The 21,857-nt window shown below is 34.7% G+C and overlaps 1 protein-coding gene across 1 annotated transcript in view; it reads right to left on the reverse strand.

The window, feature by feature from the left end:
• COG5 (component of oligomeric golgi complex 5) overlaps positions 1-21,857 on the reverse strand; it is a 338,428-nt gene that overhangs the window by 170,033 nt on the left and 146,538 nt on the right. The window contains exon 7 of the mRNA XM_054564649.1: positions 19,102-19,232. Within this exon, the coding sequence (XP_054420624.1) occupies positions 19,102-19,232 (131 nt within the window). The remainder of the gene's footprint in view (positions 1-19,101; positions 19,233-21,857) is intronic.

Here is a 21,857-nt window from a genome sequence, read left to right on the forward strand (position 1 = left end):
GCTAAAGAAAACGTCAGCAAAACGAAAAGGGAGCCAACCATTTGGGAAAATATATTTGCTAATGATACATCAGATAGAGGTTTGATGTCCAAAATATATAAAGAACTCACACGACTCCACTCCAAGAAGACAAATGATCCAATCAAAAAACGGGCAAAGGACCTGGGCAGACGCTTTTCCAAGGAGGAGATACAGAGGGCCCAGAGGCGTTTGAGAGGATGCTCGGCATCACTAGCCATCAGAGGAATGCAGATCAAAACCACCATGAGGTACCACCTCACACCAGTCAGAATGGCCATCATAAACAGATCCACAAACAGCAGGTGCTGGCGAGGCTGTGGAGAAAAGGGAACCCTAGTACACTGTTGGTGGGAATGCAGACTGGTGCAGCCACTGTGGAAAGCAGTGTGGAATTTCCTCAAAAAGCTGAAAATGGAACTGCCTTTTGATCCAGTGATTCCCCTGCTGGGACTATACCCTAAGAACACCAAAACTCCAATACAAAAGAACCTATGCACCCCAATGTTCATAGCAGCACAATTTACAATAGCCAAGTGTTGGAAGCAACCTAAATGCCCATCAGTAGATGATTGGATCAAAAAGTTATGGTACATATATACAATGGAATACTACGCAGCAGAAAGAAAAAAAGAACTACTAAACTTCGCGACAGCATGGCTGGAACTGGAGAGCATTATGCTAAGCGAAATAAGCCAGGGGGCAAAAGACAAATACCATATGATCTCACCTATAAGCGGAACCTAACCAACAATACAAAGCTGCAAGGAAAATAAGATCAGCAACACCGAAAGGAAAAGAAATCAACAGGGGGGGGGGGGCAGGGAAAAGGAAGGGAAGGGGAAAGTCAAGGAACATATGGCAAGGACTCATGGACAAAACCAAAGGGGAAGAGCTGAGGGAGGGAAGGAGGGAAGGGGGCAAGGGAAAGTGGTGGTGAAGAGGCAGAGACAAATGTATTTGAAAAAATAAATTAAAATAAACAAACAAACAAACACACAAAAAAAACAAAGCTCAAAAAAAAATTAAATTTACACTTGAAAGAATCTGAATAAGAACAACAAACAAAGCCCAAACTAAAGGAAAATATAAAAATCAGAGTTGAAATATGAAATACAGTCTAAAAAGGCAATACAAAGATCAATGAAACAACTACTCATTCTTTGAAAAGATAAACAAGATTAACAAACCTTTAACCAGAAAACAGAGTCGCCAAGAAAAAGAGAGGACCCAAATGAATAAAATCGGAAATGATGAGTGGTAAGTAACAACTGATACCAAAGTAATACAAAGGATTTTAAGAAAATATTATGAACAGCTATATGCCAAGAAATTGGACAATCGAAATGAAATAGATAAAGTCCAAGAAAAATACAATCTTCCAAAACTAAGTTGAAAGAATCAGAGGATCTGAACAGACATATTACAACTAGTAAAGCTGAGGCAGTTATCGAAACACAACAAGAAAACAAAAGTCCTGGACTAGATGGAATCACAGGTGAATTTTACCAAACTTTCCAATAGGAATTAACAGTTATACTTCTCATACTATTCCAAAAAATTCAAGAGAAGGGAAGACTCTGGAGCTTGTTTTACAAGGTCAGCATTGTCCTATTTCCAAAACCAGATAAAGACATTACAAAAAAAAGAAAGAAAGAAAAACATTATAGGCTAATATCCAGATAAACATAAATGCTAATAACTTCAACAAATTATTAGCAAGCTGGATATGTCAATACATAAAAATGATCATACACCATGATCAAGCGGGATTTATTCCAGGGATTCAAGGTTGATACAACATCCACAAATCAGTTAATGAGTTATACCACATAAACAAAATGAAGGCTAAAAACCACCTGATCAATATAAACATACACAGAAAAAAGCATTTGATAAAATCCAGCACCCATTTATGATTTAAAAAAACTCTCACCAAGTGGGAATAGAGGGAACATACATCAATGTATTAAAAAACATATATGACAAACCTACGACCAACATCATATTCAATGGACAGAAACTACAAGCATTCGCCTTATACTGGGAACAAGACAGCGATGTCTGCTTTCATCAATCTTACTCAACATAGTACTGAAAATCCTAGCCACTGCATTGAAACAAGAGAAAGAAAATAAAAGGCATCCAAATTGGGAAGGAAGAAGTAAAACTATCACTGTTTGTAGCTGACATAATACTGTATATAGAGGACCCTAAAGATTCTACCAAAAACTACTAAAATTGATAAATAAATTCAAGAAAGTAGCAGGATAAAAAGTAAATATCCAGAAATCAGTTGCATTACACCAATAATGAACTATCAGAAAGAGAAACTAAAAATCCTATCACAATTGCTTTAAGAAGAAAAAAATACCCAGAAATAAATTTAACCAGTAATGTTAAAGACCTGTACTCTGAAAATTTTAAGACACTGAAGAAGATACAAATAAGTGGAAGCATATACAGTGTTCATGAATAGGAAGGGGTAACATCATTAAAAAGCCCATACTACCCAAGCCATGTACAGTCTCAACTCAATTCCCATCAAGATACCAGTAACGATTTTTCACAGAATTAGAACGAATATTCCAAAAATTTATAGAGAATCACAAAAGACCCCAAATAGAAACGGTAATTTTAAGAAAGAACAAAGCTGGAAGAATCAAGCTACCTGATATCAAACTATACAAGGCCATAGTAATCAAAACAGCATGGTACTGGCTTAAAAGATATAGATCAATGGAACTGAATTAGGACCCAGAAATAAATCCATGACTGATGGTCAATTAATATTTGAAAAAGGGAGTCAAAATATACGATGGCCTAAAGAGAATGTAGTCAATAAATGGTGTTGAGAAAACTGGACAGGTCTGTGCAAAAAACTGAAACCAGTCCACATACTTACCCCATATGCTAGAATAAACTCAAACGGATTAGACTTAAATGTCAGACTCGAAAAAACAAAAGACCTAGCAGAAAACATAGACAATAAAATATTGGACACTTCTTATAGCAATCTTTTTTTCTGATATAGTTTCTCAGGCAAGGATAACATAAGAAAAAGAAAAATCTCAAGACTACATCAAACTGAAAAGTTTTTGCACAGCAATGGAAACCATCAACAAAATAAAAAGTCCACTGAATGAAAGAAAATATTCACCAATTTACATTTGATAGGGGTTAATATCCAAAATTTAAAAAGAACTCATATGACTCAACACCAAAAAAAATTCAATTAAAAATGGGCAAAGGACCTTAATAGTCATTCTTCCATAGAGGACATACCGATGGCCAATACATATATGAAGAAATAGATGCTCAACATCACTAATCATCAGAGAAAGGCAAATTGAAACCAAAATGAAATATCACCTCATACCTGTCAGAATGGGTACCTTAAATAAATCCACAAACAACAAATGCTGATGAGGATGTGGAGAGAAGAAGAATGCTTTTGCACTGTTGGTGGGAATACAGATTAGTGCAGCCGCTGTGGGAAGCAGTGTGGACATACCTCAGAAACTTAAAAATGGAACTGCCTTATGACCCAGTGATTCCACTCCTGGGAATATATCCGAAGAAATTAAAACACTAATTTCAAAGAATATATGCACCCCTATGGTCACTGCAGTTTTATTTACAATAACCAAGATTCCGTAAGTAGGTAAGTGGGTAAAACAGGTATGATATATTTACAAAGTGGAATACTACTCAGGCATAAAATTGAAGAAAATTTTACCTTTTCCAATAGCAAATAAAAAGAATCAAGAAATAAAAATGGAGAACATTATGCTAAGGCAAATAAGCCAGAGAAAGGCAAATGCCATATGATTTCACTCATATGCAGAATCTAATGAACAAACTGAACAAACAAGCAAAATAGAGACAGGTTCACCGATAGAGAGCAGGTTGATATATCTCTGGGTCAGGGGTTCTGGGGAGTGGAGGGTTTGAACAAAAAAGAAGAAAAAAAGATAAAGAACTCATGGATACAAAGTGTGGTGATTGAAGGTTGAAGAGGGTTATAAGTTTAAATGGTGATGGAAAAAAATCAAATTAAATAAATTTTAAAAATGAAACACACAAAAGAGAAAAAAATCAAACTTTATCTGTTACCACTGGATGTGACTACTATATTAACTCATTGCTCTGTAAATTGATAAGGAAAGTGCAACATTTAACTATTTATCCATCATTAAAAAAAAAACAAAACCCTGCAGTTCAGGTAACCAAGTATCCTTACAGAAGAGTCACAGCCAATAAATAGAATAATAATAAAAACTGAATATCACTCTTTTACAATCTCTGATATAAAATAAAATAGAAAGGTTTAGGATAAAATTATCAATAAATGTTAAAACCATCAGGGGAAAGTTTGAAGGGAATTACAAATTACAATAAAGTAATTTAATGTAGGAAAAAATAATCTTTTTCTCAGCAAAAGACATTCAAACACTAAGTATGTCTATGGAAAAGAAGTGAACCTTACATTGCATAAAAATTAAACTTGAAACATAAATTATAAAATTTTAATGAAAACAAAGGAAGGAAGCTTTGCAATGTTAGGGCAGGCAAAACTTTCATATATAACATGTAAATAAAAACATAAACCAACTTTTATCAAAAATAAAAATATTGTTGTTTAATAAGATAGTGTCAAGCAGGTAAAAAATAAGCATCATTCTTAACAGCCAAAAACTGTAACAAATCTAATGTCCACCAACCTGTCAATATATAAACAAAGTGTGTATATCCATTTAATGGAATAATACTCAGTAATAAAAATGACTACTTATATATGCAACAAAATAGATAAACTTAAATAAAACACTGTTCTCAGTTAAAGAAACTAGATATATAACATTACACCAGTTATATGGTTCTATTTACATAAAAGTTTTAGAAAAAAATAAAATCTAGAGAGAGGGAAAGCCGGTCGGTGTGTGCCTGAGTCTGGGGAAGGAGGAAGGACAGACTGCAAACAGGCTTGAGGGAACCCTTTGTGTGGTGAGGAGAGTTTTCTTCAAAACAAAACAAAACAAAACTGCCTGGGCTGCGGTATGGTGGCAGAACTGTATAAACTTACCAAAACTCATAATAGTTAAATGAATGAATATTTTAGTTTATAAATTACATTTCGATAATCATGCTAAAAAAAAAAATGTCAAGCCACAGGATGGGGGGAAATATATATATATATATAAAAGGACTTGTACCCAAAATACATAAAAAATCCTTATTATTCAATAAGAAGAAAACAATAAACTCTTTAAATGCCAGGGCAAAGACCCTTCATTACTAGGCACTGAAAAGTTGGGCAAATTAAGACTACAGTGAGAATCTACTACTCGCCCAATGAAAAATGGGCAGAATTTAAAGAGACTGCCAACGTCAAACTTTAGTGAGGCTCTGGAGGAACCAGAACTCTAATCTACTGATGTGGGAATGTAAGATAATGGCGGCACTTTGGAAAACTACTAGTCTCTTTAAAAAGTAAACATTTAATCCTTTGCAAAAACTCAACCATTATTTGTGTTAGTCATTCACCCAACAGTAATAAAAACAAATGCTAACACAATGACTTGGGCAACTTTATTTACAATATCCCCAAACTGGAAAAAAAAACCCCAAATACCCATCAATAAATGAATAAGCAAATGTGTACTTCAGTAAAATGGAATACTAATTAAAAATTAAAAAATGGACCCAACTACCAATGCACACAACACAGATCAATCTCTAAATAATTACGAGGAATGAATAGAGCCAGATATAAGCAAGAACATACTGTATGACTCCAATTATTTAAAACTATGAAAATGCAAATTAATCTACAGTATCCCAAAGAGGATGCTGGGTCTTCATATTTTTCTGAACTACAAAATAAAAATTTTTGTATTTACTACTATTAAAAGAGGCAAGATAAGACTAAGTAAAATTACATAATAGTTACCTAAATAGAAAAATCCTGAATTTTTGAGACACAGAAAAACAATTACACATAGATTGAAAATTACCAAATTGTAAACAAAAAGCAATGAGAGAATTCTACGCAACATACAATGAAAATTTAGTCAGTTATAGAAAAAATTATCACAGGGCAGAATTAAAATGAAATGCCATTCAGTTAACTGGAAAACTATGGAAAGCAATATGCAAACTGTAATGGGGGGAAAAAAAGAAAAAAAATGCAAAAAGACCCTAGAGCTAAAAGTAGAGAGTTAATCTGATGTGAATCTACACTATAAAATAGCAATAAAATAAAATGACAAAGGAACCAATGTTACTGTGGGTTTTCATGACAAGAAACCAAGCAAATAACATGACCATATAGTATAGAAACTAGATTAACAGTGTTATTTTATATTTGGCATAAAACATAAATATAGAAAAAGACCCTATAATAAATGAAAAACTGCAAAAGAGGAAAGGGTGGTGAGAGTGAGAAGGAGGGAGGGAAATATTAAAGTGCTCACCATGAAAAAATATACAATTACACATTTAAAACAGAGATCAGAATACTTTTTCTTTAAAGGGAGAGACAGTAAATATTTTAGGTTTTCTAGACCACATATGGTCTCTTTTATATGGTTTTCTTTTGTTTTTCCAAACATTTAAAAATGTAGAAACAATTCTTGGCACCTGGACCATACAAAAAGAGTCCACAGACTATCATTTGCCAACTCTTGATTTAGAGTGTAAATTAAGGGCTCAAATTAATTTCCATTCACATTTAAGGATAAAACAGTAAGTACAAGCTACAAGTGTAAGACTAAGCTTAGAGAAAAAATTTAGATGATCAGTTTAAAATATCTTTTAAAGTTATAAAACACTATGTGAGTACATATTAATAACATTATAATGTGTAATAAATATTTTTAAAAAGAAACTGTCAAGTAACTTTTAAAATTATTATTTATACACGTCATAAAACTTATCTAATTTAATATAAATGTACTTACACCAGGTCTCTACTAAATATAAGGAAAGCTAACAGTGATAGGAGTAAATAGACCAATGTTGGAAGCTGGGAGGGGTGCAACCAGTTTAGTGAGGTTGGTAAATTAAACAAATATATAAAACCTTTAGATCTGTATAACTTGAAAAGACTACAATCAACCTTTCAAAATTTTTAAAATTGAAATGTAATTGACATACAACATCATATTAGTTTCAGTGTACAACATCATGATTCAGTATTTGTATACACTGTGAAATGATCACCACAGTAAGTCTAGTAAACATGTATCACCATACACAGTTAAAACAATTTTTTGTCCTCTTAGCCACTTCATATATACATTACAGCATTATTAATTAATGTTGTACCTTATATGTCCATTAGTTATTTATTTTATAACTGGAAGTTTATACTTTGACCCTCTGCATTCATTTTATCTCCCCCCCAAATTGTTCATTGTGTAACCAAAAAAAAATGATTCATAGAAGTGTTTAAAAATTATTGAAACTTTATATTTAATAACTGTCAAAACAATACCAGGACCAAAAGAGTTTCTGTGTATTCAAATTCTAAGATATGTTCTGGAATTCATGAAACCAGTCAGGAAAACTTACAGTCATTATAGACAGGAAAGGAAGATCTCTGAAAGCAGATATTCAGCATGACAAATCAATTGACATTCAGTATAATATTAGTGTTTGTTGGGCCCAAAGAGAAAAAGAGAACAAAAAAGAATTTTTCATGTTAAATTACCATAGTTAACTACAAAAGGAATTGATGTGTTCAACTTTGCCAAGAAGTTCTTTTTGAAGCTGTAGGAAATGGTTAACTTCAATAGATCTTCAACACAATTCACTTGAATTGGTATCCTCTCTATCCTACAAACAATTGAGAAATATTAACTACAAAAGTAAAAAGGGTTCATAACAACCATAATCACTTACTGTATGCTATGTTGACATTGATCTACTGAACTTTACTTCTATATTGTCATCTTAGAAAGGACATCAAGATTGAGCTGTCATGCTAATTTTGGCTAATAACTGATAAGCACTAAGACCCTAGACCAAGGGCTAGGTCTAGCCCTAGATAAGGGCTAAACCAAGGAGGTTTTCTGCCTAAAAGAAAAGGTAAACTTGTAGATGTTTACTTTCTAGCACTGGCAACATTTACAACAGGTGAGATTATAGATAGGTACTGAGCTCTGAAAGAACTGAGTACACAGACCCTTTTCCTGATGATTTTAAAGACAAGTGAGTACATCATTCTCCTCCATTCTGGAACCTAAAGAAAGTCCCGTTCTTATTTACTGGGAAAGCATATAATTCACAAGTCGAAGCCATCTTTCTAATTAATATATCACATTTCACTGTGGGGGCCTGGTATCTATGGTGATGCTGTAACTCCTCCAGATCAAAATCTCTACTACCTATTTTTGAAAGCTACTTAGAGCCTGAGGTAATAGAATCTGTTGCATTCCTGAAAACACCATAAGGACGTCTGTTTGGCTCCTGTCAATGAAAGATTCTGATGATCAGAAGGAAATAAAACGAAAGAAGTAGGAATCAAGAAAGAGCTGCAGATAAAGCCATACATTTGTGAAAAAGAATTGAAGAACGTTTTTACTAATATAGTGATACAGTATACTTTGGCAGAAGGGGTACTTTATCAATCCTGTCAAGCTCTCTGTAAAGTGACAATCTTTTCCATATAGAAATAGTATGGCTTTCATGAGGTGAGAAGTTTATTTATGCATGTTTTATGTAACAAAAAGCAACAGTGTCTCAGTATCAAAAGTCATTTATTTTGTGTATTCAAAAACAAATTTTTAAATACAGTAATAGAGACTACATAATACTACAACTATCTAAAACCCACAAATGAATACAACACATTTAAGCAATTAACTAGGAAAAATCAAAGAGACGTTATCTGTATATAGTAGAAAATATTTTAATTTTGGAAAAAATGCTAAAAAAGGGAACTGCCCTAACTTTCTTTAAATAAAGTTTTACAGTTAACTTATTGGAGACTGTTCAGAGCGCAGCCCCCAGACGGTGGCTCACGTACTGCGGTCAGGACTGATTCTCACAGTCAGCCAGCCTGAGGATCAACTTCACACACAAAAAACCCACCAGCATTCAAGACTCAACTACAACAAAAGGGTTCACATATTCCAAACAAGGGACATTTCTGGAGAACCCAGCTCCGGTGAAAAGGAAGATTGTTCCTCTGAGCCCCGTTAACACACCTACAACACAAGACCACCATAACAAAATTGAGGAGACATAGCAATCTATTTAATACATAGAAACAAACAATAAAAGACAGTCAAAATGAGAAGACAAAGAAACATGCCCCAAATGAAAGAACAAAAGAAATCCCCAGAAAAAGAAATAAATGAAATAGAAGCAAACAAGCTACCAGATGCAGAGTTCAAAACAATGGTTATAAGAATGCTCAAAAAATTTAGATGAGTGGATGATCTCAGCGAGAGCTTAAACAAAGAGATAATAAGCATTTAAAAAGCCCATTAAAAAACCTACTCAAAAATTAAGAATATAGTCTCTGAAATGAAGAATATACTAGAAGTAATCGACAGCAGGTTAGAAGCAGCAGAGAACCAAATCAGTAATTTAGAGGACAAGATAAAAGAAAACACCCAAACTGAACAACAAAAAGAAAAGTATTTTTAAAAATGAGGAGGGCCTAAGGGACTTTGGGGACAACATCAAGCGTAACAACATTAACATCAGGGGCACTGGAAGGAGAAGAGAGAGAGCAAGATATCGAGAACCTACTTGGAAAAATAAAGGCTGAGAAGTTCCCTAAACTACCCTGGCAATGTCGCTCAGCTGGTTGAAGCATTGTCGCGTGAACCAAGAGTTTGTGGATCCAACTCCCAGTCAGGGCACATACCTAGGTTGTAGGTTTGATCCCCAGTCAGGAAGCATACAGGAGGCAACTGATCAATACTTTCCCTCCCATCAATGTTTCTCTCTTTCTCTCAACTGCTCCCCTCATTTACTTCCCCTACCCCTGCCTCTAAAGCAATGAAAAATGTCCTCTGGTGAGGATTAAAAAGAAAAGTTCCCTAAAGTAGTGAAGAAAAAAGACACACCTGTCCGAGAAGCAAAAAGAATCATGATCAACACAAACCCAAAAAGGCCAACGAGATGCATAAAAATTAAAATGGCAAAAATTAAAGACAAAGAGAGAATCTTAAAGCAAGAAAAAGACACTTAGTTAACTACAAGGGAGCTGTCACCCGATTTTTCAACAGAAACACTTTCAGGCCAGGAGAGCTTTGCATAAAACATTCAAAGTGATTTAAAGCAAGGGCCTACAACCAAGACTACTCTACCCAGCAAGAATATCATTTAAAATTGAACATAAAATAAAGGGCCTCCCAGACAAGAAAAAGAGGATTTTATTACCACCAAATCAGTACTAAAGGAAATGGTCAAGGGTCTTCATTAAGAAGAAATAAAAAGGGGGGAACAGTTATAAAAAATAAAATAGGAAAAAATATGTACCTAACATAATTACTTTAAACGTAAACAGATTAAATGCTCCAATCAAAAGACTCAGGATAAGTAAACAAGATCCATGTAGGTGCTGTCTACAAGAGATCGACCTTAGAACGAAGAATAGACTAAAAGTAAAGGGATAGAAAAAGATATTTCATGAAAATAAAAACAAAAATAACAAAAAGCTGGGGTAGCAATACTTATGCCACACAAAATAGACTTTAATACAAGGGCTATAATAAAAAACAAAAAAAGACATTAAAGGGATGGATCCAACAAGAGGATATTAACACGTATAAATATTTATGCACACCTAAATATTTAGGAGCACCTAAATATAGACAGCAAATCTTGATGGACGTAAAGGGAGAGATCAACAGTAATACAGTCATAGTAGGGGATTTTAACACCCCATTGACACCAACAATTAGATCTCCCCGACAGAAAATAAACAAGGAGGTAGCAGCTCTAAAAGATACACTAGAACAGATGGATTTAATTTATATTTCAAAGCACTGCACCTCAAAGCAGCAGAATACACACTTTTCAAGTGTACATGAAGTCATATATTAAGACAAAAAACAAGTATCAATAAATGGAAGAAGACTGAAGTCATATTCAGCATCTTTTCTAACAACAATGGCATGAAACTAGAAACCAATTATAAGGGAAAAAACTGAGAAGCACACAAACACATGGAGAATAAATAACACGTTACTGAACAATGAATGGGTTAATAAAGAGATCAAAGAAGAAATAAATGAAAATTAGTACACAACTACACAAAATCTATGGGACACAGAGAAAGCCATCCTAAGAGTAAAATACATAGCAATACAAGCCTCCCTCTAGAATCAAGAAAAATCTTAAGTAAACAATCTAACCTTGAAAAATAGAAAAAGAGCAAACAACAAAGCCGAAAGTGAGTAGAAGAAAGGAAATAATAAAGGTCACGGCAGAAATAAATGAAATAGAGTCTAAAAAAATGATACAAAATAAATCAATGAAATCAACTGGTTCTTTAAAAAGATAAGATCAATAAACCTTTAACACTCATCAAGAATCAGAGAGAGCGCCCAAATAAACAAAATCAGAAATGAAAGAAAAGTAAAAACTGACACCACAGAAATACAAAAGGTTATAAAAAAGTATTAAAATCAACTCCATGCCACAAACTGGACAACTGGGAAGAAATGCATAAGTTACTGGAAATACACAATCTTCCAAGACTGAATAAAGAAGAAAAAGAAAATCTGAAGAGACTGATTACACCTAAAGAAATTGGAAACAGTAATTAAAACAAACAAGTAAACAAAAATCCTGGACTAGATGCCATCACAGCTGAATTTTACCAAACATTTAAAGAAGAATTAAGTTATCCTTCTCAAACTACTCCAAAAAATTCAAGAGGAAGGAAGACTCCCAAGATCATTTTATAAGGACAGTATCATCCAGATTCCAAAACCAGATAAAGACACTAAAATGGAAGAAAATTATAAACCAATATCCCCAATGAATATAGATGCAAAAATTCTGAACGGAATATTGCAGCCACTGTGGAAAGCAGTATGGAGATGCCTCAAGAAGATAAAAAGAGATCTGCCGTTGGACCCAGTGATCCCACTCCTGGGAATATATCTGAAGGAACCCAAAACACTAATTTGAAAGAACGTAAGTACTCTTACGTTGATTGCAGTGTTATTTATAATCATCAAGATACGAAAGCCACCCAAGTATGCATCAGTAGATGGGTGCATAAAACAACTTTGGGCATTTACACAATGGAATTTACTCAGCTGTAAAAAAAGAAAATTTTACCCTTTGCAACAGTATGGAAAATGGGCCTGGAAAACATTGTGCTAAGTGAAATAATCCAGTCAGAGAAAGAAAAATACTATATGATTTCACTCATATGTAGAATCTAATGAACAAACTGAACTAACAAGGAAAATGGGGACAGACTCATAGATGGAGAGCAGGATGACAGCGAGTGAGGGTGTGGAAGTGAGAGGGTGGAGGGATTTAGCAAAAAGGAGTAAGTCTCACGGGCATGGACAACAGTGTGGTTGATTGCAGGGAAGAGGGAGGTATAAGGGAACTAAATGGTAATGGAAAAATATATAATAAAGATTATGTATTTAAAATTTTTTCCACATCACCTTGCACTATGAGAAGCTAGCAGAATGATGCCCAAATTCTCAAAAAAAGATGATCTAAACTTTATCCCCAGGTATTAATTAAATTTATGATAGCAGGCTATGATTTTGAATATGCAAAATCTCACGGAGTATAGTTTGCACACGTCTTATTGATCTAAACTAACAGAGGGAGACTTTTGGACAACTAATGAAAGTGAATCTGCGTTAAACAATTAGGCGGTGAAAATTAAATCCATTAAAACACAGATATAAACTAAAGCTGAGGGAATTATTGTTGCAGAGCTGGAATTTAATATAAATCATGATACAGCAATATTCTGACTAGATAAAGTGGGACTGGGGTGCAAAAGAAAAAATAGAAGGTAATACAAATAAATTTCCTAGTCTTTTAACGCCTAAGGGTCAAAATATATAATTTAAAGTGAATATATCAAGTGATAGATCGCATATCTAATGATACAATGTCAAATATATGAGAATCAAAGAAAAAAATTTTTTTTAATTATGCGGTGGGGAGAAATAAGAATTAGAAAGAACGTATAATAACTCTGCCTTTATTATTGATGGAGTCTTATAGGTATTATCACAGGAAACAAAGTATTGCAATTATAGTTATAAAAGAAATCTCTAGCCCTGGCTGGTGTGGCTCAGTGGATTGGGCACCGGCCTGCAAACCAAAGGATCACCAGTTTGATTCCCAGTCCGGGCACATGCCTGGGCTGCAGGCCAGGTACCTGGTTTGGGGTGTGTGAGAGTCAAACCACACAATGATGTTTCTCTCCCTCTCTTTTTCCATCCCTTCCCCTCTCTAAAAATAAATAAATAAAATATTTTAAAAAATCTCTTTAAAAACTAAAATTGTAACTCAAGCCTTGATATTATTAAAGAAATATATACAAACAATGCAAAGAAAACAAGCACAAAATTAAAATAAATAATGTAAATGAACAAATAAAACCAGAAAACACAAATATAGAATATTATGACAGAATTAGAACAAAACTTACTAATAACTACACATGTGGCAAAAAAAGATAGTATTATAGTTCTATAAAGTTTGGTCTTTTTTCTTTCTAGAATTTTTGGTTCATTCCCATGACTCTAAAATATGTAAAATATTAAAAGTTGCATAAATGAATGATATATGTGCTCATATACATACACATACATAGCAATAAACAATTCACAGGTAAAAATTTTTAAATAATTTATATACGTAAAGCTTTAAATCTCTAATGTTGTAATAATAAGACCATTAGAAAAATACAAAAGGCTTATGATATTGCACTGTCTGAAATGATAATTTCTATCTTTCTTGCAACCAAATAAGCTGGACTGATATCAACTTTCTATAGAGACATTTATCTTAATCAAAGTTGAGAATGTTTCCATTGTCATGTCTTCAGTCCCTGTTCTTGTTTCATGTATTTCCCATTTCTGTTCTCTCACCGACCACTCCCCTCACCCCTCCCACCATAGATAACTGTTCTAACATATTGGATGTGTATTAATTTATTTGAATGTATTCATTCTTACAGATTGTGTAAACTGGCATTATCAATCTACATAATGGTACTGTGTATGTATCTTTCTCTTTTTTCACTTAAATAAATTTTTTAGATTTATTTAAGTTGCTGCAGGATAGTCTATGATCCTGATCTCTTCACTAGTGCTCACCCTATGCCAGGTTTACTATTCATGCTTTTAGGTACATTATCTCATTGGATTTCCCCAACAACATAAAAAAAGGAGCAGGGTGCTGTCATTTTGCAGTATTCCCTAACTGAGTGAAACAAGTCTGAACTGGGATAGGGGCTTCAACAGAGTGGTATATGGATGTGCCAATAGCCAGGTTAGTATTTGCTCAGCACACTCAGGGGCTGCTCTAGCTGCTGTTTCCTACTTCATTTCTTGCAGGTCTTTAAATACTGCTAATTTCAGCTCAACTGTCTTTTTTTCTTCCCTCTGCCAGTCATGTTCCTTTGAGTCAAATAGCAAGTGAGTCTTCGAAATCTCCTAGTACCAAATACCAAAGAAGCATCCATGTTCATTTTCTTAGAAGAACATCTTTATGGAAGCCAAGGTGGACTTATTGCCTCTTGAACACTGTATGCTCAGCCCAGGTGCAAGGTGCATGGTTCAACAGGAAATGAGAGAAACTCTGAGCTGCAGAGCAGGATCCACATCTTCAGTGTTCCAACCAATTTGTAAAGGGACTACTGCCAGTCATGTCAGTTCACCTTTTCTCAGGTGCAATGGAGAGATGCTGGGATATGTCACTAAGCATTGCCTAACCAAAACTGTAGAAGATGCTGAAAACTCTGTGGATCCTAAATATGCAAAAATTGATAGCCTCTTTATGCAAATATGAACCCCTGTATGGATACAGCTAAAGTGTTGGCCTTTATGTTTTTATTCCTCCATGAAATCTGGTAGAATAAATCTGCTCTTTTCTTTTTAAAAAATTTCTGTAAACTATTGCACTTATACCACTACATCCAGTGTAATTCCCAACTCATAATCCATACAAAAGCTCCCAAACCCAATGTAGGGAGATTTTCATCCAAGTATTGAGAGGGAGACAGAGAGAGAAAAACAGAGAGAGAGAGAGGGGGAGAGAGAGAGAGAGAGAGAGAAATGGAGGGAGGGAGGGAGGGGAAGAGGATGAGAATGACAACTTCAGTGTTAAAATTCTTCAGAGAAGTATTTGGTTATGATTTATCAGATCTTGTATTTTGTTTCTCAAGCTTTCATTTCTATGTTACTATATATTTGGAAAGAGTATGTATAAATGAGATTTTCAACAATTGATTATCTTTGGAATAGATAGTCAATTCTTTCTTATTCCCACAAAAGAATATATTCAGCATAGCTGGAAAAAAGAAAGTTGGTGTATAATACACTGAATGGTTCTTTGAGAAGAAGGTATCTTCTTTCATTTGATGTAGACAAGTATCTTATTTTATCTTCATAGTGAAACCTAGAATTAAGATCTAACTGGCAGCAGATAAAACTAAAACTCCAGTGCTAAAATTTAGCATGATAGTTACCTTTCAAAAATAAAAAGAGAGAATTGTGAGAGGACTGTAGTGGACTTTCTGGGACTGTGTTTTGATTTCACAGTCGTGGTCACATGATGGTATTTCAATCTATACATCTATAATTTATCTTTTCATTAGGTATATAATAATTTTAAAAGTTTACTTCAAACAGTAACTGATATTCAATTATATATTTTAATTTATAACAATTAAGAATGAGAAGTCAAATAAGTAACTTTCTAATTTAGAGACTACATTAATGAATTATTTATAAAATCATTTTCATCCAGTACAAATGCACAAAATGAAATTCCTAGATTAAAGCATATAAATAAAAATCGGTATTAATAATTATACTTGGATCCAATACAAATAGGGAAAAGAGCTGGGTGCAATGCAAATGTAGAACTGAGATTTATATCTGATTTGTTTTATTCTTTTTTACTGAAATTACTGGGGTAACAATGGTTAATAAAATTATATAGCTTTCAGGTGTACAATTCTGTAATACATCATCTGTATATTGTTTTATGTGTTCACCACCCCAAGTGATTTGTTGATTCTACTATATTAGTATCTTTGGGTTTCTTCTGATTCAGAAAATTAAGCATCAGGAAATTAACACCTTATGAGAAATCTCAAGTAAACATTGTTTTTTAATTATGGCACAGGGATTATTAAAGGTGGAAGGTCTGGGTTTAGAGCAGTTAATATTTCAATACAAACTATAACATTTACTAGCTGTCTATTCTTCAAAACATAATGTAAGCTCTTGTCTCCAGGTCCAGATGGCAGAGTAGGTAAATGCAGTCCTCGGATCTTTCCACCACCTCATCAAAATTACAACTAAACTGCAGAACAACTTCATTCAGACCACCTTAAATCTAGCTGAACAGAAGTCTTATAACTCAGGACATATAGAAGAAGCCACATCAAAACTGGTAGGAGCAGTGGAGATGCGGAATGGGCTGGTCCCACCAAACATTTGGCAATTAAAAATTGGGAACGATGAATTGGCTATGAAGATACCCCTTGAGGGGAAAGTGATCCCACCACAATCCCAGGGTTCCAGTGCCAGAAAGAGAAGTCTACATAATTATCAGCTATGAAAACTAGTCGGCATTCTGGCAGACTGAGATAAAAGGCTCTGGAAACCCAGGTGTATCTCTCAAAGAGCCTGCTCACGGACTTAATGGGACTCACCCACTCTGAGCTCCGGTGCTAGAGCAGCACCTCAAAAGGCACCAGGGACATAGAGGGAGGAATGGAATTGTCTGGCTTCAAAGCAAGGGCTGGAGGGATAGCTTTCTCCCAGAGAGAAGTGCTGGCAGAGATTATTATTCCATGGCTGAGTCCTCCACCACACAACCAGCAGACAGGCATCATAGCTGAGTCTCTCAACCAAACACTGTTCTTTCTGCACTGGTGATTCCCTGTGACCCCCACCCCACCCAACTTGCAGGCCCACCAAAGCTGTTTCTGGTGGCTTTTCCATACAAACAGCTCATGTTTGAAACAAGTCCTGGCTTTTGCTGTGCACTTGTTGAAAATCTCTCCAACAAGCAACATCTGGCCTTGGCATGCCCCACACCTCTTGCTACATGGCCCCAGCCCTGGCACTAGCAGCAGCCAGCTCTAGTTTGAAGTTTGGACATCTATTTGAAAAAATAATAAAAGAAAACTTGCCTAATTTGGTGAAGGATATACACACCTTAAGTCCGGGAAGTACAAGGAGTCCCAAACAAGATAAATCCAAAAAGGCTTACAACAAGAATGAAAAAATATCAAAAATATGAAAAATAAAATAGCAATAAATACATATTTATCAACAATTACTTTAAATGCAAATGGGTTAAATGCTCCAATCAAAACACATACTGTGACTTAATAAATAACAAAACAAGACCCATACATATGCTGTCTACAAGAGACTCACTTCAGATCAAAAGACACACAGACTAAAAATAAAGGAATGGAAAAAAGTATTTCACAAAAATGGAAACAAACAAGAAAAGTTGGGGTAGCAATACGTACATCTTTTTGTTTTAAAGTCTATTTTGACTTTAAAACAAAAGGTATAATAAGAGATAAAGAAGGACTCAGCAATTATACTTCTGGGTATTTGTCCAAAGTAACTCAAAACACCAAAATAAAGAAACATGGATCCATAAGTTCACTGAAGCATTATTTACAATCGCCAAAATATGGAAGCAACCCAAGCGGCCATCAATAAATGAAAGAAAAAAGAAGAAATGGTGGATATATACAAGAAATATGACTCAGTCATAAAGAAAAATAAATAAATAAAACCTTTCCATCTGCAACAACATGGATGGACCTAGAAAGTATTTTATTGAGTGAAGTAAGAGAAAGACAAATGCCATATGATTTCACTTATATGTGCAATCTAAAAAAAATAAACAAAGCAGAAACACTCACAGACACAGAAAATTTTGACAGTTAAGATGTGAGGTGGCTTACTGTTTGGGAGAAAAAGGTGATTATGGTTAAGTAATACAAATTGGTCGTTACACAGTAGTCATGGAGATGTAAAGTACAGCATAGGGAATATAGTCAATAGTATTGTAATAACTATATATGGTGTCTTATGGGTACTAGGTTTATTGGAAAAATCACTTCATAAGTTACATAAATGTGTAATCACTGGATTGTCCACCTGAAACTAATATAATATTGTACATCAACTGTAATTAAAATCCAAAAAATAACTAAAATGGGAAAAATTATTTAAGCTCCCAGTGTCCTCATTTCTTAAAAAATTTTTATTCCTCACTTGAGGATATGTTGTTGTTGTTTTTAATTGATTTTAGAGAGAGAGGAAGGAAGGAGAAAAGGTGGGACGGAGGGAGGGGAAATAAAGAGAGAAACATTGATTGGCTGCTGCCTATACATGCCCCGAAAGGTATGGAACCCACAACCTAGGTATGTGCCCTGACTTAGGATCGAATCCGCGACATCTTTGGTGTACAGGACAGTTCTCCAGCCAACTGAGTTACCGGTCCAGGGCCTCATTTTTAATAGAGAAATAACAATAATACCAACTTAACTGGACTGCTGAAGGCTTAAATGAATACCAGGGCCTTGAACAAAGTAAGCATACTCAACAAGTTACTATCCACTTAAATAAATACACATTATATAAAAATATATTTTGTATTATATACATTATACATTAGAAATCTTTAAAAAAATCTATATTTAGAATTAAATAAATTATATTAGATAAATTTTTCCTGTGTTTTTATGCCCAATTCAAATTATAATTCTTCAGTGATACAATGAAAATATGTATTACTTTTTTAAACTCAAAGTTTAATGTTCACCTGTATTGTGACATATTTTTCACATTAAAAAGGCAATATTTTTATTACCTGAGTCTCTACACCCTGTTCCAGTAGGCGTTTAGCTTGATTTTCCACTTCAAGTCGAGCTCTTGCGATAAAAATTAGATCACTTTCTATTACCTCGATTCCAGAAAGATCTACTCCTTGAGAAAGATAATCTATTAAAAAAAACACACACATGTTTAAATATTTCAGTATCAAATACACATCAACGTATCAAAGCATCATGTCTAGCTTGTTCAAAATACTATAGATTTGCTATTGAACACTATTCTATTTCAAAATCTGTATTGTAAAAAATTTGTATTGAAAAAAAAACCTATTTTCTACTCAGTGAATAACTTTATTCCAGAGCAAAATGTTTCAAATCTGATGGTTAGTAAAGCAAAAATAGGAAGCATGATTATCACAAATTCAAAGTAATGTCAACAGATTACATAAAAAGCAGTGTCAAATTTATTTTAATGTAAATAAATTAACTCAATCTTAGATATTTCTTAATTTGCAAGACTGCTTTAAAAAGTTATTCTATAATAACAAAACATTTGGAATAAATGTACATTTGGAGAATAATAAACTATGAAAAAAAAAACCTTAGCTTGCTTCTAATTTACATGATCATGCAGTTCTAACAGTGACTCACACTGAAAAACTTTCATAGTATTACTGAATTAAAAAAACTTGTATCATTTATAATTCTATGAACTTTAGTTATAAGATTATACATATTCTATTTATAGAATTAAGTATACAGAGCAAGAAGTGTGAAAAGATAATATAACAAAATGTTAACAGTTGTCTCTGCATATGTAGAGTCTGAGAAATTTATTTTTATTTTTTGGCTTAATCTTAGATATACGTAGGGTAACTGAAATGTTACAAATAAAGGTCAAAGTTTCATTAAGTATCTGAGACACCATTCTAAAACCTGTGTTTTCTATTTTATTAAGGTAAATTATTTCTAACAAAATTGATTTAGATAGATGACTCAGAATATCAAATGTGTTTTTCACTGTTTTCTCCTACTGTACTTTGCTATGTATAATGCTCACCCACATTTTGTGCACAATGTGCACGGGATTATTATGTCTGTTGTTATATCCATGGTATGTAATCATTATACCCATGTTTATGCACATCCAAAAATTTGGGCAAAAAATGTATACTATACACAGCAAAATACACAATTAGAATTTTTAACTTTAAGTCTTACTTAAAAATATCCCTAACATTTACATATTATTATATCTTTTTTAAACTGGGTGTCAACTACTAGGTAAAACTACATTACTACTATGTAAAACTACATTAAAGCATCCAATACAAAGCCTACCACTTAGCGACACTCAAATATCTGCTGACTGAGCACAATATAGCTAGTTCTACATAGGAGGACAAAAAGAAATGATGTAAAGGGAGCAGGCAAAGAGTGGTTACTGCTAACTCTACTTCAACCATGACCTTTTTTAAAAAATGTGTATACCTAATGGGACATTTGCCTATCACAAGGGAAAGAATATTGAAAATGCCTTTTAATCATTTAGGCGTATAGTCTAAATTTACTCACTAGGTGGACACACTCAAGTGTTTCTTTAATTGGACCTTCTTTTTATAGCTACAAAATGTCAACAATTTAAAATTCATGCCCTACAGAAACACTAAATGAGCTAGTCCCACACCCACATGTGGTGGTTAAGAACCAGGAGGGATATCTTGGCTGCAGAGGTCCCTAACGATGAGCCAGGGTCCGAGGCCCACAGCAGGCTCCCCAGCACTGAGCACCAGTGCCAGAAAGTCCCCACAACATGCAGCTGTGAAAATCGACAGAACTCTGTCCAGGTGAGATGGAGGGCTGCTGTAGACCCAGGTATCCTCTCAAAGAACAGGCTCACTCAATCACAAACATTCGTCCTAAGAGCCAGATAAGCCACAGCAACTTGAAAAGCGTCAGGGATACACAAGGAGGAAATGAATTGGCTGGCTTGGGCGCAAGGGCTGGAGGGGCACCCGCCATTGTTCCGTTGTTGAGCCCACTCCCAACACAGCTTCCAGGCACAGGTTGTTGTCATCTGTGAGTTTCCATTAACCTGCCTAACACCTCTCACCAAACCCTGGTGATTATCTGAAACCTTGCCCTACCCAATTCAAAAGGCAGGCACAAACTTCTTTTACAGGGTAATCCACACAAGCTGTGGGACAGACTGGATCTCTGCTTTGAACTTTCCTAAAATCTTTCAAAGGCCCAAAAAACTCAAACAGTTAGATGGCTTCAGCATGCCCTGGTACCTTTTGCTAAGTGGCCCCAAGCCTTGCACCAGAGGCAGCTGGCCTTGGTTCACAGCACAAAATATCTAAGGTATCTCAAAGCCCAATACAGGCAGCTACAAACCGCAGATCACTTTTAGCTCCCACCAGGTGGACCCAGGCTAGCACAGGCAGTGGCTGACCTAAAATGCCCTACATCCCCTCCCAGTAGGCCCCAGAAACAACATACCTAGTGTTGTTTCAGAACACATCACAGCATCATGAAATTAGCACCACTAATGACACACACACAGAGTGGACTCAGCAGGCACCACAGTCCAGCTGAAGCAAATCCTGCTCTGGGGTCCCCCATGACAGCTAACCTTCACAGCCAGTCAGCCTAAGTGTCAACTCCACCCACTGACAAGCCAACAGGAATCAAGGGTCAACTACAACAACAAAGCAAACAAAACTCACACAAGGGATACCTCTAGAGTACTTGGTTCAGGTAAACAGGGAGACGCACCACTGGGCCCCAC

This window comes from Pteronotus mesoamericanus, unplaced genomic scaffold (assembly GCF_021234165.1).
Source record: "Pteronotus mesoamericanus isolate MK-2021 breed Mesoamerican mustached bat unplaced genomic scaffold, CSHL_Meso_final scaffold_85, whole genome shotgun sequence".
NCBI lineage: Eukaryota > Metazoa > Chordata > Mammalia > Chiroptera > Mormoopidae > Pteronotus > Pteronotus mesoamericanus.